At 37.0% G+C, this 21,466-nt stretch overlaps 2 protein-coding genes across 2 annotated transcripts in view; one reads left to right on the top strand and one right to left on the bottom strand.

Moving 5' to 3' along the window:
• LOC110049390 (serine-protein kinase ATM-like) overlaps positions 1–14,058 on the bottom strand; it is a 50,434-nt gene extending 36,376 nt beyond the window's left edge. Inside the window, exons 1-17 of the mRNA XM_089283103.1 lie at positions 13,859–14,058; positions 10,911–11,102; positions 10,106–10,151; positions 9,391–9,558; positions 7,988–8,159; positions 7,208–7,364; positions 6,543–6,647; positions 6,073–6,149; positions 5,655–5,718; positions 4,548–4,611; positions 4,164–4,251; positions 3,706–3,813; positions 3,136–3,334; positions 2,116–2,180; positions 1,501–1,707; positions 864–956; positions 182–269 (exon numbers count right to left, since the gene is read on the bottom strand). Of these exons, the coding sequence (XP_089139229.1) occupies positions 182–269; positions 864–956; positions 1,501–1,707; positions 2,116–2,180; positions 3,136–3,334; positions 3,706–3,813; positions 4,164–4,251; positions 4,548–4,611; positions 5,655–5,718; positions 6,073–6,149; positions 6,543–6,647; positions 7,208–7,364; positions 7,988–8,159; positions 9,391–9,558; positions 10,106–10,151; positions 10,911–11,102; positions 13,859–13,933 (1,968 nt within the window). The 5' untranslated portion in view covers positions 13,934–14,058. The remainder of the gene's footprint in view (positions 1–181; positions 270–863; positions 957–1,500; positions 1,708–2,115; positions 2,181–3,135; positions 3,335–3,705; positions 3,814–4,163; positions 4,252–4,547; positions 4,612–5,654; positions 5,719–6,072; positions 6,150–6,542; positions 6,648–7,207; positions 7,365–7,987; positions 8,160–9,390; positions 9,559–10,105; positions 10,152–10,910; positions 11,103–13,858) is intronic.
• A 1,268-nt stretch (positions 14,059–15,326) lies between these two features.
• LOC110049420 (uncharacterized) overlaps positions 15,327–21,466 on the top strand; it is a 33,122-nt gene continuing 26,982 nt past the window's right edge. The window contains exon 1 of the mRNA XM_089283107.1: positions 15,327–15,456. The gene's annotated coding sequence lies outside the window, so the exon portion shown is untranslated. The remainder of the gene's footprint in view (positions 15,457–21,466) is intronic.

The following is a 21,466-nucleotide window of genomic DNA, read 5'->3' on the forward strand; positions in this document are numbered from 1 at the left end:
CAAGAAATTATCAGATGGTACCCTCTTAAGGCTAAGAAAAGGCTCCACTGCATGAACAACAATGAATTCCAAAAAAACAAGAATCTTTCAATGCATAGTTACCTAGCCAATCAGGAAGGCTATATATGTTAATTATACATGAGAGAATTTATTTATAGAAATTAATAAATATTTGCAAAACCTCATCAAATGTTGACTTCAAGTACACCTTTTCCATCTGGACCAGCATTCCGTCAGTGTCATGAGGGAATGTATCATGTGACTTGTTCCTGAGAGAAGACAAACTGTTTCTGTCCAGTAGCTCTGTTATTTAGTTATACAGTCAAGTCTATAACATAACTTAAAATGTGCTTGCTACTTGTAGCTGTTATTAATGCTGATTGCTGAACCTCTCTCCCCTAATTAAATGCTAAAAATTACTTTAAATTTCCGTTTTGTGCACAAAAGCTGACTTCTCTGTGGAGCTTACTCATCTGCCCTTGTATTTCTGACCATTGATGGGAACAAAAGGAAATTGCATCCATGGAATTTTCATCCCTGGCTGAGAGAAGAGCATTTCGAGAAAAGGGCCAGGTCAAGTTAGGAATTAAGAGAAGGTGCCTCTCAAGGAAAACGTAAGCAAACCAGGAGACTGCGCATGAGATTCCCTACCCTAGGGTAAAACACTTAATAGATTGCCTAATGGTTTTCACCAATCCCCCAGTTGGACCATGCATCCATTCCAAGGGAATGCTGCTTATATATGTATCAATAATTATTGGGTATTATGGAGACAAATTACAATTCTCTATGATGTTTACAATTGTAAAGCAAGGTTCAATGTACTGTAAGGTTACGCCCTATTTAAAATTCAAGTCACTTACACAGCAGGCTCCATTCCATTGATCACTATTGCTGTGGAGAATTTCTGTGTCAAAGACACAAAGATACCAGCTATCATTTGCATGTTTGCAAGCCTACAACATAAAATAGTAAAGCAGAAATGATTATGTTGCAATGCACCAAAAATGAGGTGGAAGAGAAACAGACAAGAATAGATGCCTCTTGACCTAGTGCCAGCATGACTAACATCAAATCATTCCTCCAAAAAAAAATAATAATAATTGGGTGAGCTCCAACCTGATCAGGTTTAATCTCTTTCTTTTTTATGGAAAATTTTGACAGGAAAGGTTTCCCTTCCCTATACCTTCAACAGAAACTGGTACATCTTTCATGATCACATATTTACACCATCAAAAAATGTTTCAGTGAATAAGCCACTTGGTGATTTTATTCAAGATATTTAATAAAACCCTTTTGAAAACCCAAATGGCAATCTTCCCTTTCCATTTTGTGTATGTCATACTGTGAATTCCCAACCCTTTTTACTCCAGCCTGAAAAAAGTATCCCGTTAGGGTGGACCCTTCTGGTAGTGTCCACTATTGGGTGTACTCCCAAGCCATAGTACTGCTTTTTACCTTGGAAATGCAGTACAGTACCTTTAAAATCTCATTAAATACCTGCTTGTAGTTCTACTAGCCCAAAATGCCAGTGGCTCATTAGTACTATCGCCTTCCTCATTCATGGGCATCAGCCAGTTAAAAAGCTGATGACGCAGAGGATATGTCCCTATATTTGGTTCAGCAATTCCTAATGGTGATACAGGCTGGAACTTTTCTGGCAAAGTGTACAGTTGCAAATAGGTGGCTAAGAATTCAAGAGATGACCTGTGCAAAACAAAAATAAAATGCTTGTATATTGATTAGAGAAGTCGACTTAGTAAATTCAGATGGTCCAGATGGTGCAGTGAAGGAATTATCTTTTTCAGGCTTAATGTTTTTTTCTATACACCCTTGCTTTATCAGTGGGGCACAAATACATACTACATACTTGACGACTATAACTGAAATTCTACAGGGAAGTACCCTTATACATGCATGGATGTCGCTAGGGCAGCTGCCAGCTTGTTCACCAGCAAAGAGAGAACTAGAACCCAGCTTATATTTCACATGAAAGCAAAGAATTGGATAAACTTTGGAGCTGTAAAGGTGAGAATAGCAGGTCAAACTTTTTAATGAGGCAGCTCTGTGTTTTCTTAGTTACATCACTGTACGCAAGCCATAAACATGTACTACCTTGATGGAACACCACTGCCCAGAATAACACAAAATATTTCTGGGTCTGGTGGAACAACATGCCCCTGTAGACAAACAAATCAAGAATCAAAATTAATTTAAATACAGTGAAGTGAAGAACAGCATTCTGGTTAAGTGGAGGAGCCAGCTACATTCAACAGGACATTAAACTCATTTTTCTCTGGAAGTTCCTCCGATAGATCAGGAATTCGTAGTCAACTAACCCTGGTTTTGTTAATTGAATCTCAAAGGTTAGATACTTAATTCAAAGATAGAGTTGGCCTGTACTTTAAATGCTATCAAATAGTTAGGGCTAAAGAAGCTACTAATGTGAATTTCAATTTCCAGAAAGGTTGCCCAAGTTAAGTAAGTCAATGTTCAACGCTATTGAAAGACCCCTATGGATCACACTGGCAGTAAGATTTTACCTAATAAATCCCAACCTATTATAAACATTTTCCACCAACACCCCACCACATCCCTTAGAGGTACTATTTATTCCAGCATAGTTTGAAGTCTTCCTCACATGAGAAGTTAGAAAGAGCAACTGATGTCATTTGGTCACTGCACTACCCCTATTACCTTTCAGCACTTCAAAGAACTTACCACTAACCCCTTATGTCTGATATTTCCCTCCAACTCCAATTCTAGACCATTTAACATCATTTATGACATTTTAAGGATTTTTGAATTCTTCTAGTGCATGGTTAGTACCCATTACAATTATTGAGAAATGACCGTACATAGGCTAAGTATTGCACTTTTCAGGCTAACATTTGCCCTATTCAGGCTAATCTTTGCACTATTCAAGCTAACCTTTGCACTATTCAGGCAAACAAGAATGCCATTCAGGCTAGCTAGACAAAACCTATTTTAAAAATACTGCCAAGCTGCCAGACAGCTCGACACAGCCAAAAAATACCAGCCACACAGACATTACCGAACTGAACTAGGATGAGTTCAAACTAACCTAGTTTGGAACAAATTGGCCTAGAACAGATATACGTTAAAAAGTATTACCTGAAGTAAAGTGGTAAGAAGAGAAAACCCACAATCAGTTAGATGTTTGATACCAACAACACGCAGTGTAGATGTCCAAATCTGTTTCAGGATTGGATTAACTGAGCCAACAACCCCACAGTCCAATGTCACTTTTCTTTTTGAAAAGCACTGCACAAGAGCCTCAATACATCTCAGCAAGGATATCATGGTTTCATGTCTGAGAATATTGAAAGAGACAAAATAAAAAGACCTCTCTGAAAGTACAACGCTGCAGGGTTCTTATGGGGTACGATGTGCAACAAATGAAAAGAAATAAAGCCCTGACCTTGCCAAGAATTCAGTAAAAACGGCAAAGCCAAGGCAATAACACGTCATACTATCACTGTGTATATTAAATATGTATGGATATTTAACAATGTTACAGTAAAGCCATTTACTTGAAAATGGTATGAGTGACCCTTAGGTCTGTAACATTTGCGTAATCAACACTAGACCTGCAATGTGGTGTTGGCATCTTGCTAAATATAAGAACCCCATTTCAAAAGATTCTGAAAGAAACTCTTAAACCTACCACAAAGCAACTCATACCTTTTGTGTTTGGTTTGCAGCTGATGTAATATTGAAAAGAAAGGATGAAATTCAGTTGCAGGGAGACTTGATGGATGTTTCACGAATAATGCAGCTAGGACCTGCAACCTAAGGGGAAAATAGTAATGTCTCCATTGCTTTGGACATCTAAGAGAGTTCTTTAGTACAGGTTGCTGTGTCAAACAACAAGTTAATTTACATGTAAGTTTAAATCATCATTACATCACAGACTTTAAACAGTGTAAGCTTGAGAATAACTTTGGGCTTTCCCCAAAATTGATTAAGAGACTTTAAGACAGAGAAAACTTGTCACTTTCATTTGCACTATCCAGCTGCATTTTCCATATTCTTGTCAATATCTCACTTTGTTATACTATTTATTGCATATTTTCATTTTATTTCTCACTGTACAACTGACAATGGATGATGTCTCATCCGAAACAAACTTATAAACTTACCATGACAGTAAACCCAAGTTTTCAGAATTGCTTTCGAGTGTGTCTCTTGCCACATGCCAGCCAAGTTCAATTTTCTGACGTTTGGCTCCTTAACCAAACAAATATGTGATGTTAATGATGAAACTCTTGTTCAAGTATATCCTCCCAAATTAACTCTACACTGTTCAACAACCTTCATTGCAAAGCTCACACACAAAGGTTTAATAGCTAAAGGTAAAGTCTGGATAGGAGCCGAGTGCCCCATCAGACCACCCCTTACCTCTGTTTTAAGTAGCCTGAAATGACCAGTAACTTTCATTTGAATGGTTACACACTGCATTTTAATCTACAGTATTGCTTACTAGTTAACAATTTGTACTTTTTCATGAGTAAAGCTAAACCAACCTGGTTCAGCTGTAACATCTTGTGTAGAGTTCACAGAGTGGTATGCTGTTTGTGCCCAGAACACCTAGAATGTAAAAACTACCATGTACCAACATGCACAAGGTTCATCTAGAGCTCTACTGAACACTGGAAAATGATCGAGGGCATACTTAGAAATGATATCCAAACTTGATCTGAAACATCCCTCTGACACATATTTATTTGTTGGCCATTTTAGGCCATAAGTCAACTACTTACATGTAGGCTTCTTTCAGTATTAGTTTCATATCTTTTAGAGCAGTTGTTACTTGAATGTTGTAGGTAATTCATTTCTGCTTTGGTTGCGCATTACTGTGCTGTGTAAATGCCTCAAAAACTATGTCATCCACTCAAAATTAAAACCAAGAACAAAACCAATGGTGATTTGCTGATTTCGTGCACTTTTCACCAGCTACATGTGTTTGCTTTGAGTTTTAATCGTTTCTTGTTTATGAATCATTTGTGTCCTTTGATTGGCAAGAGTGATTATTTTGGTTTAGGCATTATGACACTCAATTGAAAACTGCGTTAATCTGACTTCAACCTGGATTCCTTGTAATCCCAAGGTACAACTCCGCTTTTCATAGCTGAAGGGATGGGGGTGTGCGCAATAGTATACCCCCAAAATTTTTGTAAGAATTTCCCAAACAATTTAAAGGTACCCACAGTGCTTTTAACAAGACCTATAATACTGCTAGCTATAATGTTGACAGTTTAGAAACCATTGCCCTCTAAAGGATGTTGTCACAAGGCCTCTCTTTATACTGCTCCCTGAAGGGTGCTGCACAAATTGAAAAGCAGCCACAAACTTCAAATGTTATTGAAAACACTGTACACACTTATACTCTCATTTGGTGAGAGTTATTGTAAGTCAGAACACTGTCTTGTGCAAGGTCTTGAGATGAGTCACCAATCATTTGTCTAACACTGACCAATTGCATGCAACATAATAACATTCTGTGTTTAAAGTTTTACTCTTTTGGGGGGGGGGGGTTGTCATGTAGAACTCACCAATTAACAAGACAAATCTGATCTCCTTTTACTTTCAGGAAAAAATGGCAACAATGTGACTATCGAAATATATCATACCTGATTTAAAACATCAGCTGCAAGTTCAATAAATTGTGGGGTATGTCCAGGATCCAGTTTAGCACTGTAGACAGAAAATTCACTATCACTAATGGCAACAGACAATGTAGGTAGGTCTTTCAAAAAAACAGAAACTAACAACTTTTGATAATCTGAGCTTGCCCCTTGTAGTTGGTGAAAACTGTCCCCAACACACCAAAGAACAAGGAACAAAGGAAGATTTTGAACTGCGTCATCTATTTCAGTGGCAAATTTTTAACCATCGAAGAAACCTTCTAACATTCAAAACTTAAATTCCATACAATATGCACATGCTACAAGTACATGTAGGTACTATTAAGGATTACAAACCCCCCAAAACATATGGTCAATTGTTACAATAGAGGCAATAGTTTTATTGATAATGTCAGTTACATACCTGGAAGCTCGTGAAACCTTGTTCCTTAACTGATCAATATCAGCAACAATTGCATCATACAATCTTAGGAGACATTTCTAATGAAACAAATTAAATAATAGAAATGGCTGGTTGATGACAAAACTTGAATTTTAAAATTTAACTTAACTCAAAGTGCGAGGATGAGAGATCTAAGCCATAGGAGGTGAAGTGGGGGATTCAAAATGCGACATGACAGGTCTGATCTATGAATGATAGATTTTAACTTTTTAATGGTTCCACTGCTTTTAACAAGGGATGTGGTCATAACCTGTTCATAGTAGCTATATAAAAATTCTTCTGTTTCTCTTTAAGTTTCCACAACAATAATTATTGTTGCATCTTGACAATTTTGGTCTAAATTTCTCAAGCATCGGCTTTAGTCCATCTCCACCTTCCCAACTCTTAAACAGTACTGTTCCTTTTAGATCGTTTTAAACCATATCTGATACCTTCCAGTGATTAATGTTGTTGCTCCAGCTGCCTTTGTCATCTTCATGAGCTCCCAAAGGATGATGAGCACAAATTTGAAGACTCATGAACTTCATCAGATGATTCTGCAAGTGCAATTTTGAAACATTAGAATCATGTCATCTGTTACAAACACTATAACAGACAAATTAATTAAGAAATAGAAAACACAAATTTTGTTTCTATTGAGTTTTAGTATAAATCTACTAACGCTCTATCACAAGCATTGTTTTCTGATTATATTGGCTTAGTATAGAAACAGAAGTGGATGTGGAGAACAAGAAATGCTGTGGGAACACAAACTGACAGGCATGTGTTTCCACAGCTTTTGGAGTTCTCCCAAACTTTCATGAGTGTTTCTATAGTTCAATAGAAACACGTCGCATAGAGCATGATGTCTATTTCCTTTGGAAAACACCACAACAAAAAAGATACAGATAAAAGACCTGTTCTCTTTGACCATTAGAATGCAAATTCTCTTTGCTTGCGTCATCATTACGCCAACAGCTTGTGCTATTTCTGTGTTTCCATTGAGTTATAGAAATACAGCTTTTAGCATACGTTTTCTCACAGTGTGTTTTCTAATGTAAAATTGAATACATTAATTTTTTACAATCATTGTGTTATTCAGTTTCAAAACATATACCTTGACAAGGGGATTTTTCTTCCACATTTGCAGAAAAAGTGGGAAGAGCGATTCACCAAGGTGACACACCTGACCACGACAGTCCTCCGCACTTGACTTGACAAATGCATTCAGAGCATCAAGAAGACATTCAACTTGACGGCTGGTGCTCTCACCCCTTCATCAAGGAAAAGGAAAGTGGACTATTGTCAAAGTGACATTGGATATTTAAGAGTCTCCTTAAGTTTGCAATATTAATCTTATCAATTGGGTATTCACTGGTCTTCCATTTGAAAGCCAGATGAAAATTGTTGCCAATATATCAAACTGACAGTAGTTGCTCTGAACCTATGGTCAATTAACCCTCTACACACTAAAAATTTGGACACTAAAGCTGAGCTACATGAGATGCAATGAAGCTATCCCAGGTCTAACTTAACAAAGTTGTAATCTAACAAACTACCCAGGCAGGCAAATACTACAACAGGCTATACCTTTGGAAACAATGTTGATCATTATATGTTAACTTAGGTAGATACACAATGACAAAGCTATTAATTAATCAATAATTATTATTAATAATTGACACAAGCTGCTTGAAAAATGTATTCTGAGTCCTTAAAAGTATTCCTCCACTCTCACAAGTCTCATAGTTAAGTGTCCTAAATTTTACACAGTCAAAGAGATGGCCTGGAAACAAGAAGTTTCAGGTAACAAATCTAGCAATAGTTAAATTACATTCCACTTTCTATAGTTACTGTAATACATGTACTCACTTGATTGTTATCATGAAAAACGTACCTGATATCTTTGAATATTTTTTCAAAAAATTTAAAGAGTGTGCTTCCTTTTACAGTGTACAGAGCTGCAGCACCCTCAATTGAGACATGAATTAGGTTTGCCAGTAAATGCTGTTCATTCAACAACCATGATGGTTTCTCCACGACAAATGACACAAAGGTAGTAATCAAATCTGGAAAGCAAGAAACCAAAGTAGAAATATTTTTTCATGAAATTCTAAAGCATAAAATCATTGAGTCCAACATGAAGGGACATTTGCCCATCAGAAAAGTATAATAATAATAATAATAATAATAATAATAATAATAATAATAATAATAATAATAATAATATCTCAAAAAACTTGGCAATGATATTGTGTTACGGTTATCAATTCTTAATCATGTTCAAACTGGACAGCACAGGTATCAATCTTTGGTACTGCTGTATATCAATCCGTCAGTATTTTGACTTAGACTTTGATAAATCAAAATTATCATCTGATCCCAGGAACAGGGTATTCATGGAAACTTAGACACAAAGAAACCAGATCAAACATGGTTGTTTGTCCAGTTACATGTAGTCTGGCAATTACATGTATAAGAATCTGATTTATAACCAATAGGCAGTGGTTTCATAAACGTTTTCAGCAGGAGGACAACTGGTTTTCATAGGAGGGCAAAAATTATTTGTTCAAACAGAACTTCTAATACAGTTGAACCTCGATTATCCGTAGCTCGATTATCTGAATTTCTCGATTATCCGGACTTTTTCTCTAGTCCCAATTTTGTCATGAATATTTATTAGTCATGATCAAGATCCGTAGCAATATTCTTTTTAAAACTATAGCATTGAAAAGTGCAGTCAAAAGCGAATTTGTTTTGCTTTTAAAGAGCAAAAGCAGCACTTGCACGCGTCGTAACTAATGAAGAACACTTGAAAGAGTTCTGATTAGCTCAGAGTTGAGTGGTTCAAGATATACACTAATAGACCATATTGTTTTCCAAACGATTTGTTAAAGTGTTGTTTCACGATTAAATGTTGCTTTATTTAAACAGTTTTGTTCTTCATTAACATTCATATTTACGATTATCCAGACTATTTCGTCTAGTCCCAACAAGTCCGGATAATTGAGGTTCAACTGTATAAGAAAAACTTTCCTCTAGATGGTCATATTAGGTGGGCAAAATCATCCCCACACCAATCCGATACAGTAGTGTAGCAGCTCTCATAAGCTTGTAATTCTATTTGTTGTCATTGCAGCAGCTGTTTATTGTTTTGGGGCTAGGGGTCATTGTTTGTGTTGTTTGTTCTATTGTCCTCTCAACGGGTTTCAAGCCATTCATGTGAGACCTTACGATAGCTGCTACATGCCCCATCCGCTAAGCTACCAGTAATGGTATGCAATACTTATTAGGCAATACCTTGCCAAGTCTTGACGGTTATTTCACACTGATAGACTTGAACTGTCAGGATGCTCTTCAAAAGCTTGCAGTATTCCACACAAACATGTACATATCCATGATATTTGGGTTCCTTAATTATTGACATTAAGTGAAGGACTACATCCTCTGCTTTCAAACGAGGCCCACCTGGCAGGGAAAATAAATATCTGCCTCTAAGTTTCAAAGAGCACATGTACTCATTACTCATTAAGTGTTTAAACTCTTAATGTTTTTTACCTACAAGCGAGAGTCATACATTTATACTGTAACTTGTACATTTACCTCCAAATGTCTGCTTTTACAATTTGTTACAAATATGGTGTATTTATTATCCAACTGCAGCGAATACTGTCCAAATAACAGTACAAATATACAGCAATATATTGTACAGTTATTTGTACAGTAGAAAACCTGTTTGCTGGACAGGTTGGTCAATGCACGCAAAACTGTCACACTCTCCCTCTTTCACTGATAAATTTATTGACTACAGCAGTTGGATAATAAATCTCTTATTACTGTATATGTTTTGGTGTGTAGTATCACTTTGTATTTTTACTCGGTGTTTGTATTTTGACTCGCGGGTTTGTCAAAATACGGCACAACTGAAAAATATACAGCGATACTACCCACCAAAACATCTAGTAAGATATATATATGTCATGAACATACAGATTAGGACACAAAGCGTACTTACGCTCATCCACCTTCCTTAACAAATCCCTCACAAATTTAACAATATCCTACCAAAGGACAAAGGACAAATACGTTGAAGTCAATTTTCTAACATTAGTGATAGCATTGACAAACTGTGGTGGTATTACATTCCCTATGGTATAAAACTGTACGCTACACATAAAGAAATATACAGAATTAGTATAGATCTACTAGCGTTCTATCAGGAATGCCATCCTCCATCTTCTATTCTGTTTTAATTGTATAAATCTACTAGCGTTCTATCACGAATGCCGTTCTCTGATTGGCTACACTACTGACTATCTATTCTGTAATAGATAGTGAGCAACGTAGCAGTGTACTCTTTTTAACAAATGACAGCTGCTTCTTTGTGTTTTCTCAGTGTCTGTGAAGAGGATTTAGATAAAGTCTTGAATGACTAGTAGATTTATACTAAAACAATCAGATTATTCGCTCTCGATTTCTATCCATAATAGTTGACTCAGGCTGTGCCTTCGTCAACTATCACGCGATAGAAATCTTGAGCTCATAATCTAATTGCTTAATAGGTAGAGAGTAAGTAGTCTAACACTGTGCAGTTGTTAATAAAATGGCTGCCCCTATGGATATGGATCAGTTCGTGAGGGCACAATTACACATTTAGAAATCTCCAGCTCATAATTTCATTACTTTAATCAATCACAGTCCCCACAACAAAGATTGAGACTCACAAGTACATGTCTTAAGGCAATTAATTTTGCCACACTTCTAATTTATCGTTATAATACATGCAATTATTATGGACGCCATATCAAAACTGCAAGTACCTGTTGTCTCTTGTGGACATTTGAACGTTGTAGCTCAGCAATACTTTCCAACTCCAAGTCAACAAAGCGCTCTAGTTTCTTGAAGATCGCGTCCCATGTCAGAGCTTTCTTTCTCCTCAAGTCAGTGTTCTCATCAAGGGTGTTCAATACTTCAGGCGACCTCAGTTGTAAAAGGAAATTATTGGATGCTCTCTACATCAAAACCAAAAAGTATATGTTAAAATGAAGTCTCAACTCCAACGACGCTACATGAGATGTGAGTTCTCATGCATAAATGTACACTAATGCTTCTGGGCCAACTGAAGGAATTACTAAGAAAACACTTTGAACAGATGATGCCAGATATTTGAACAGGTGAAGAGAAGTATTAAACAGATGGCTATAAACAGCTCTGCTCAGCAGCTGAATAACCTATTTTAATACTGGGCTAGAAGGAGATCATGTTGTTTGTAGCCTCAGAGCTACAACTGTAGGGGTACATATTCTTTACTTCAAGTTCTGCACTTGTGATAACTAAATTTATATTTTTCTCATTTTATTTACCAAGTTTAACATATAGCATATTTCTTCCTCATCTTGATCAACCCAGGACCCTTTGATATTGCTGATCCCTGTGGCATGCAGCGCACGTGTCAAATATGAGCCTAGTTAATAGCCTACACAGTAGCCTGCTTAAGCCTGGATCACACTTGTGAGATAAGCAAAAGCTTATGCACAGGCATAAGCACATGAAAACGTTAGTATCCACAAAGGTGAAATGAGCGAAAACATTTAATAAGCACAAGAAAAAAGTGCATTCCTTTTTCTTTTGCTTGCACTTATGCTTATTTCATAAGAGTTATGCTTATTTCACAAGTGGGAACTGTTGTGAAATTAGCCTGAGCATAAGTGCAAAAATTGAACTGATCAAAATGGCACTATTCTAGATCTCCTCTGGGATCTCCTTGTGCTTGTGCTTATGCTTTTGCTTGTACTTATCTCACAAGTGTGAAGCAAGCTTTAGAAACTTCTGGAGTGTAATGGTTAGAACATTTCACCAGTGTATTGTATGGTCATCTGTTCTCCTTCCACAGGGACTCCCAGGATGCCTAATGCTAAGTTAGAAAATTTTTGTTACAAATGCTGTTTCAGCATTGCCCTTGAGATATCATTTTTGTATTTTTGTCAAATTTTGACAAAAAAAATTTAAAAAAATTGAAAATTTGGTCGAATTTTGAATTTTTAAAAGGGCGAAAATAACCAGTCAGTGCAAAACACAGACTCTGGACTGTGGAGTGCAGACTGCAGACAGGGGGTAGACTGCAAACTGAGGGTAAACTGCAGACTGCAGACCAGGAGTAAAGTGCAGACTACAGACTACAGACTACAGATTTTTAAAGTATATATCGTGCTGTTTCCACTATCAAGTGCAAACTATAAATAGGGTTATTCTAGCTATAGTGAAACCTCTATTAAGCGGACAACCTAAGGACCTTCCCAAGTGTCCGCTTAATAAAGGGTGTCCAGTTAATAAAGGTTTATAACAATTGTGCAATGTTTGTTAACAGTTAACATTCAACGGTTCCTCTGTACTGTTATAAAGTTCCAGGTTGTTAACTAAGCTATCCTGAGTTCAAGTTAATCAACTTTCATTACCAATTTTAATTTGTTTGTAATAATGCCCTTTCAATACAGCAACAATAATACAGGTACATTTAATTGACTATTTAATCAACTATTTTAAGGACATAGCCCAATACCACATTGTTAATTCAGTTCAGTGTCTGCTTAATAAAGGTTTTTAACACTAGAAATTAGCCAAATACAAGATACTTTAGTGTCCTTGTCCACTTAAAAGAGGTGTCCGCTGAATAGGGGTTCACTATAAAGGGAAATATAGGACGTTAATTTTGGGACCAGGCTAAGTGTCCGCTTCATAGAGGGTGTCCGCTTAATTGGGGGTCCACTTAATAGAGGTTTCACTGTAATTGCATTTGACAGTCTGTACTCTGGTTAGCCTAAATAGCTCATTGATTAATGATGGTATTAGGACTGAGTGGAGTCCAATTCGGTCTGTAATCATAAGAGTGATCAACAAAATTGGACGACCGCGAAGCGGGAGTCTGCTTTGTTAATCACGAGTATGATTATAGACTGAATTGGACGACACGATGTCCTGTTACCAATTAATCAAAACTATGACAAAATTCGAGAAACGAACAAACCATCGATTGAGCGCTGAACAATTTTAAAACGTTGTTATGAATGCTGAAAAACCCAGCAGTTTACTCAACAAAGTGCACTGCAACAGCGCATGCAAAATGACACGCACTGTCCAATTAATGCTCAAATCGGGCTGCTGATAGCCAATCACATTCGAGAATTTTGTTATAGTTTTGATTAGCCTGAATATCACTCAGGTTAGCCTTAATAACACCCCAGTTAGCCTGTTTACAGTTAGCTCTCAGTGATGGAAATGGTAACCCCGATTCAGTAAAAAGTCTACAGTCAGCAGTCTGCATTTCACCCCTGCAGTCTGCATTATACCTTCAGTCTGCATTTTAGCGGTTTAGCCCCGGTTTGTAGTCTGCAGTCTACAGTCTACGTTTTACACTGACCACTACAATAACACTTCCCCTAAGTTTTCGCTATCAAAAATACCATCGTTCCTTTTTCTTGTGCTATATGCCTATATGCTGTACTATTATAGCAAAACGAGGAACCGATAGGAGCCCGCCTCAAGTGTGACACATCTTTACAATATCAAACATCACACCAATCTATATGATGAAAATTAGTTGCTCAAAGGGTGTGAAACGTCATCAATCGCAAAAATCAATATCGAGTAGATAAGTGTTAACAGAATAAACTACGCTATCCACTAGACAGCCAATTATCAAATAGGTTACTAGCGCTATCCACCCTCTGGACTACCAAAAACGAAGCCAGCTGAAAAAAAAGAACATCACCTTTCTTTCGGTGACAAGTCTCGAGTCCAAGAGGTTGTATTGGCCAAAAAGTCCTCGTAATATCTCTCCAGACATTGTCAACACTGTTAAAAAGAACTTGACACTTCATCTGACTTGAAGCGTGGTCATTTTCTCCCTAAAATACCACGAAATTCCAGCTGAACTCTTCCTCACATGGTCACCTCCGCGCGAGACTTCCAAGGCGCAAAATGTTTGTAGTTCCCAGACCTCGGAAGTGTCACATGAGCTCTTGGGGTAATTTGCGCGCGAAAATCCAGATACCTACATAGCCCTACATGACTAATAGAGTATTGGTCTCTACCACTCCATGTTATCGGCAACTGATGAGATCCAGAAGGATCGAAACCGCGGTCTTGCCTGATCTACAAGGCTACGAGCCTCCTAACAAAAGAGGGACTATTAACAGTCTCCAGAAAACCTGACAACATCGCAAATAAAAGCAATGACAACCACAACGTGGAGCTGGATGAACAATCATAGGAAGAACTCCTAAATTCAGAACTTTTGCCTGAACAAAACCACACAATATCATAAGTAACACGCAAAACGGTCCACAGACTTGCGCGTGAACACCTACTTTTGCAGTTCCAGAACGAACAAACTGGAAGGACAAAAAGCTCGATGAAATTGATGCAAGAGGCATAAGAACGTCTCTCTAAGACAGACTCATAGCTTTCAACAAGGAAAGCTACAGCTATCTTTGGCGAAGCCGGACAAAGATAAATATGACACCCGTGATAACAAGCAGCATAACTTGCAACAGTAAATCAAACAGCCGGGCGCGGCGAAGTAATACAAAATGCAAGTAACCAACATGCTCACGGAATATTTCAAACTTTGGCCCTAGAGAGCTAATATTTAGAGAGCTTAAAACATATCTTGCAATCAAATGAGCCAAAAAAAAATAGCACGTGGCCAAAAACAGAGGTGTCAAACTCAACAAATTACACGCGGATAGCAGCGGAAACCACGCAGACCTATGACCTCTAACGGCTCTACTCTTGTGAAATGTCCTCCTAAAAACAGGATTATTGCTTAGCGAAATATTCAAAGATCCCCCTATCGTACAATACAAAAGGGGCAGATCCTCAAAGATATACTAGTTCGAGCAAAACTCTGAAAGCGGCTATTACACGTGGATAGGAGTTGTGTAGGCCTGTCACCCCATTGTTATCACTCAGGGAGTAATTGGTCACGTTACAACTTGCGTGACATTCTGACCAAGCCGGTCACAGTGATATGTGTATCCCCGTGATATGTGTATCCCCGCACACATATCACTAGTAGATAGATAGATAGATAGATAGATAAACTTTATTTAAACACGATAATAATTAAAGCTAAAAGCTTGTGGGGTCGTGTATTTAAATTTAACTTTGCCAAAAATTTAAAATTACGATTAAAATGTGTGATATGTGTATCCCCCGTGGGGATACACAAAACACTGATGCGTGCCTGGGCATTCAACGAACAAAATGGCCACTCGGTTGCGAGGTTCCAACGAGCGCTGTAAAGAGTAAGAGAAACCAGAAATGAATTCGCGCCCAACGGAGCAGATTAGGATTTCTTGAATTTGGGTGAGTTCCAACCGACTCGATTGTATATCTGACTAAAACTTCGAACAGCGGATACACATATCACTAATTATTTTATGGCGCAGTGATCTCAGTGTGTATCCCCTAAACACAGCCGTTAGATTGGCTATCTACCTGATCGACGAAAATGGCCAATTATTGACGAAACGTGCTGGCTGCTTACTCGCTACGACGTTTATACCCAGGTTGAGGTTTGCAGAGTTTGCAACTCCTATGTCTAAATATCTAAACTGAAATCGCGTGCAGGGGATACACATATCACTAATTATTTCATGGCGATGTGATATGTATATCCCCATAAACACAACTGTTATAATATAGCGCATCAACCTTGTCAAAACTTAGCACCCGACGTTTTTACACGGCTTGGGTTTACTGGAGTTTGAAACTCGATAATTCCACCAAAAACGCGTGCACGCGTGCACGGGATAATAAGGGATACACATATCACTGATTATTTCATGAACTAGTGATATGTGTATCCCCATGGACACAGCTGTTATATTGGCTTTCTACCCAAGAAGAAAAATCCCCATTACATTTGCATTGTCAAAACTGGCTTGCTAGAAATATTGACACCCGGCGTTTATTCATAGCTTGGGATTTCTGGAGTTTCACTGACCTCGGTTGTACACGACCGCATGCAGGGGATACACATATCACTAATTACTACATGGCGCAGTGATATGTGTATCCCCTGAAGACAGCCCTTCTCTAGGCCAACTGCCGAACAATAAACGTCGAATATTATGAAACGCACTAGCAATATTCGCAGTATAGCAATGTATACAGCTTGAGACTTAACATATCTTACAAAAAGTCGAACTCAAAAGCGGGTGCAGGGGATACACGAGTGCCACCAATCATTTTATGGCGAGCGGGTCGAAGAAGTGATATGTGTTTCACTCCACGAATAATTCAGATGCAAACAAGGCGATCAACAGTGGAGAATATGCGTTACTCGAGGGGTGAGAATGCACCGCGCAATTAATATCGTCCTAGAAATCCCGTGCCGTGAAACTCAAATTGAAATATATCTAGATCCATTTGGTGTTCAACTTTAAATTCATTATATCCTGCTCGCAAAAAACCAGTTAGGATCAAGAACACAATTCCAGCAGCAGATACGTAAGCTTTTTCAACTACAAAAATTGAGATTTGCGTTTTAAGTCTGTTTCGGTTGGTCGTTCGTCCAGTAAGCGACCGGACGACAAGAGCGATATTAAAGACAAGATATTAAAGTATAGGGGAGGAGGGTGGGGGATACACATATCACTGGTCGCCATTTTGGAGGGGATACACATATCACTAGTGATATGTGTGCGGGGTATGTGGCTCGTAGCAAAGCAAAAATAAGGAATTGGAAAATAATAAATTGCTTTTTTATATATGTGTGTCAAAGCCTTTTCACTGACAAAAAATGAAGGAAAATTAGTTTTGGTCCCGAAGTCGAGTGGACCGCTTTTAGCGGGACTGCCACTTAAGAGATGGATGAATTAAAAGAAATAGTGCCTTGTGCTGATGTAGAGATGGATGAATCAAAAGAAATAGTGCCTTGTAGTGATGTAGAGATGGATGAATGTCTCACGCGTGAGACACATGTTAATTTTATTGGCGAAATATGTAGTAAGCTAAGGCACCTACACATACAATAATCACCGCTAAATTTAATTCATGTTTAGTGTCGAAACCATTGGAGTGTTTAGGTGCACTTCTTGTTTGTAGTTTTGCTACTGAAGGCTTTACGCTTTCATTTTCGTCAGACATTTGAGGTTTTTATGATTTTGGCTTTTAGATTTTTAGATTTCCCTCGATCGAGATACTTGTTAAAAGGGGCTTTCCCCAGGAAATGACGCAAATGAAAGGGAGTGTAAATTCCTGTTTAGACAAATATTTCTCATTTGAAAGCAGTTATGGAAGAGCAAAGGTCTATTGAATGTCGAAAATATTTCATTTACAAAATGAACAATTTTATAGATAGTGAATCAATTGAAGATCTTCGATTTGAGTTTCTTTTGTTGTTCCCAGAATTCGATGAAAACTATGTATTGCCAGATTTGGTTTTAAAAGAAAAAGTGGCTTGTGCTGATGTAGAGATGGATGAATTAAAAGAAATAGTGTCTTGTAGTGATGTAGAGATGGATGAATTAAAAGAAATAGTGTCTTGTAGTGATGTAGAGATGGATGAATGTCTCACGCGTGAGACAAATCTTAATTTTATTGGCGAAATATGTAGTAAGCTAAGGCACCTACACATACAATAATCAATGCTAAATTTAATTCATGTTTAGTGTCGAAACCATTGGAGCGTTTAGGTGTACTTCTTGTTTGTAGTTTTGCTACTGAAGGCTTTACGCTTTCATTTTCGTCAGACATTTGAGGTTTTTATGATTTTGGCTTTTAGATTTTTAAATTTTCCTCGATCGAGATATTTGTCAAAAGGGGCTTTCCCCAGGAAATGACGCAAATGAAAGAGAGTATAAATTCCTGTTTAGACAAATATTTCTCATTTGAAAGCAGTTATGGAAAAGCAAAGGTCTATTGAATGTCGAAAATATTTCATTTACAAAATGAACAATTTTAAAGATGGTGAATCAATTGAAGATCTTCGATCTGAGTTGGTTTTGTTGTTCCCAGAATTCGATGAAAACTATGTATTGCCAGATTTGGTTTTAAAAGAAATAGTGCCTTGTCCTGATGTAGAGATGGATGAATCAAAAGAAATAGTGTCTTGTAGTGATGTAGAGATGGATGAATGTCTCACGCGTGAGACAAATCTTAATTTTATTGACGAAATATGTAGTAAGCTAAGGCACCTACACATACAATAATCAATGCTAAATTTAATTCATGTTTAGTGTCGAAACCATTGGAGTGTTTAGGTGCACTTCTTGTTTGTAGTTTTGCTACTGAAGGCTTTACGCTTTCATTTTCGTCAGACATTTGAGGTTTTTACGATTTTGGCTTTTAGATTTTTAGATTTCCCTCGATCGAGATACTTGTTAAAAGGGGCTTTCCCCAGGAAATGACGCAAATGAAAGGGAGTGTAAATTCCTGTTTAGACAAATATTTCTCATTTGAAAGCAGTTATGGAAGAGCAAAGGTCTATTGAATGTCGAAAATATTTCATTTACAAAATGAACAATTTTATAGATAGTGAATCAATTGAAGATCTTCGATTTGAGTTTCTTTTGTTGTTCCCAGAATTCGATGAAAACTATGTATTGCCAGATTTGGTTTTAAAAGAAAAAGTGGCTTGTGCTGATGTAGAGATGGATGAATTAAAAGAAATAGTGTCTTGTAGTGATGTAGAGATGGATGAATTAAAAGAAATAGTGTCTTGTAGTGATGTAGAGATGGATGAATGTCTCACGCGTGAGACAAATCTTAATTTTATTGGCGAAATATGTAGTAAGCTAAGGCACCTACACATACAATAATCAATGCTAAATTTAATTCATGTTTAGTGTCGAAACCATTGGAGCGTTTAGGTGCACTTCTTGTTTGTAGTTTTGCTACTGAAGGCTTTACGCTTTCATTTTCGTCAGACATTTGAGGTTTTTATGATTTTGGCTTTTAGATTTTTAAATTTTCCTCGATCGAGATATTTGTCAAAAGGGGCTTTCCCCAGGAAATGACGCAAATGAAAGAGAGTATAAATTCCTGTTTAGACAAATATTTCTCATTTGAAAGCAGTTATGGAAAAGCAAAGGTTTATTGAATGTCGAAAATATTTCATTTACAAAATGAACAATTTTAAAGATGGTGAATCAATTGAAGATCTTCGATCTGAGTTGGTTTTGTTGTTCCCAGAATTCGATGAAAACTATGTATTGCCAGATTTGGTTTTAAAAGAAATAGTGCCTTGTCCTGATGTAGAGATGGATGAATCAAAAGAAATAGTGTCTTGTAGTGATGTAGAGATGGATGAATGTCTCACGCGTGAGACAAATCTTAATTTTATTGACGAAATATGTAGTAAGCTAAGGCACCTACACATACAATAATCAATGCTAAATTTAATTCATGTTTAGTGTCGAAACCATTGGAGTGTTTAGGTGCACTTCTTGTTTGTAGTTTTGCTACTGAAGGCTTTACGCTTTCATTTTCGTCAGACATTTGAGGTTTTTACGATTTTGGCTTTTAGATTTTTAGATTTCCCTCGATCGAGATACTTGTTAAAAGGGGCTTTCCCCAGGAAATGACGCAAATGAAAGGGAGTGTAAATTCCTGTTTAGACAAATATTTCTCATTTGAAAGCAGTTATGGAAGAGCAAAGGTCTATTGAATGTCGAAAATATTTCATTTACAAAATGAACAATTTTATAGATAGTGAATCAATTGAAGATCTTCGATTTGAGTTTCTTTTGTTGTTCCCAGAATTCGATGAAAACTATGTATTGCCAGATTTGGTTTTAAAAGAAAAAGTGGCTTGTGCTGATGTAGAGATGGATGAATTAAAAGAAATAGTGTCTTGTAGTGATGTAGAGATGGATGAATTAAAAGAAATAGTGTCTTGTAGTGATGTAGAGATGGATGAATGTCTCACGCGTGAGACAAATCTTAATTTTATTGGCGAAATATGTAGTAAGCTAAGGCACCTACACATACAATAATCAATGCTAAATTTAATTCATGTTTAGTGTCGAAACCATTGGAGCGTTTAGGTGCACTTCTTGTTTGTAGTTTTGCTACTGAAGGCTTTACGCTTTCATTTTCGTCAGACATTTGAGGTTTTTATGATTTTGGCTTTTAGATTTTTAAATTTTCCTCGATCGAGATATTTGTCAAAAGGGGCTTTCCCCAGGAAATGACGCAAATGAAAGAGAGTATAAATTCCTGTTTAGACAAATATTTCTCATTTGAAAGCAGTTATGGAAAAGCAAAGGTTTATTGAATGTCGAAAATATTTCATTTACAAAATGAACAATTTTAAAGATGGTGAATCAATTGAAGATCTTCGATCTGAGTTGGTTTTGTTGTTCCCAGAATTCGATGAAAACTATGTATTGCCAGATTTGGTTTTAAAAGAAATAGTGCCTTGTCCTGATGTAGAGATGGATGAATCAAAAGAAATAGTGTCTTGTAGTGATGTAGAGATGGATGAATGTCTCACGCGTGAGACAAATCTTAATTTTATTGACGAAATATGTAGTAAGCTAAGGCACCTACACATACAATAATCAATGCTAAATTTAATTCATGTTTAGTGTCGAAACCATTGGAGTGTTTAGGTGCACTTCTTGTTTGTAGTTTTGCTACTGAAGGCTTTACGCTTTCATTTTCGTCAGACATTTGAGGTTTTTATGATTTTGGCTTTTAGATTTTTAGATTTCCCTCGATCGAGATACTTGTTAAAAGGGGCTTTCCCCAGGAAATGACGCAAATGAAAGGGAGTGTAAATTCCTGTTTAGACAAATATTTCTCATTTGAAAGCAGTTATGGAAGAGCAAAGGTCTATTGAATGTCGAAAATATTTCATTTACAAAATGAACAATTTTATAGATGGTGAATCAATTGAAGATCTTCGATTTGAGTTTCTTTTGTTGTTCCCAGAATTCGATGAAAACTATGTATTGCCAGATTTGGTTTTAAAAGAAAAAGTGGCTTGTGCTGATGTAGAGATGGATGAAATAAAAGAAATAGTGTCTTGTAGTGATGTAGAGATGGATGAATTAAAAGAAATAGTGTCTTGTAGTGATGTAGAGATGGATGAATGTCTCACGCGTGAGACAAATCTTAATTTTATTGGCGAAATATGTAGTAAGCTAAGGCACCTACACATACAATAATCAATGCTAAATTTAATTCATGTTTAGTGTCGAAACCATTGGAGCGTTTAGGTGCACTTCTTGTTTGTAGTTTTGCTACTGAAGGCTTTACGCTTTCATTTTCGTCAGACATTTGAGGTTTTTATGATTTTGGCTTTTAGATTTTTAAATTTTCCTCGATCGAGATATTTGTCAAAAGGGGCTTTCCCCAGGAAATGACG

The sequence above is a fragment of the Orbicella faveolata genome, unplaced genomic scaffold (assembly GCF_042242905.1).
Source record: "Orbicella faveolata isolate gen_17 unplaced genomic scaffold, um_ofav_v1 contig_12, whole genome shotgun sequence".
In the NCBI taxonomy this organism is placed as follows: Eukaryota; Metazoa; Cnidaria; class Anthozoa; order Scleractinia; family Merulinidae; genus Orbicella; species Orbicella faveolata.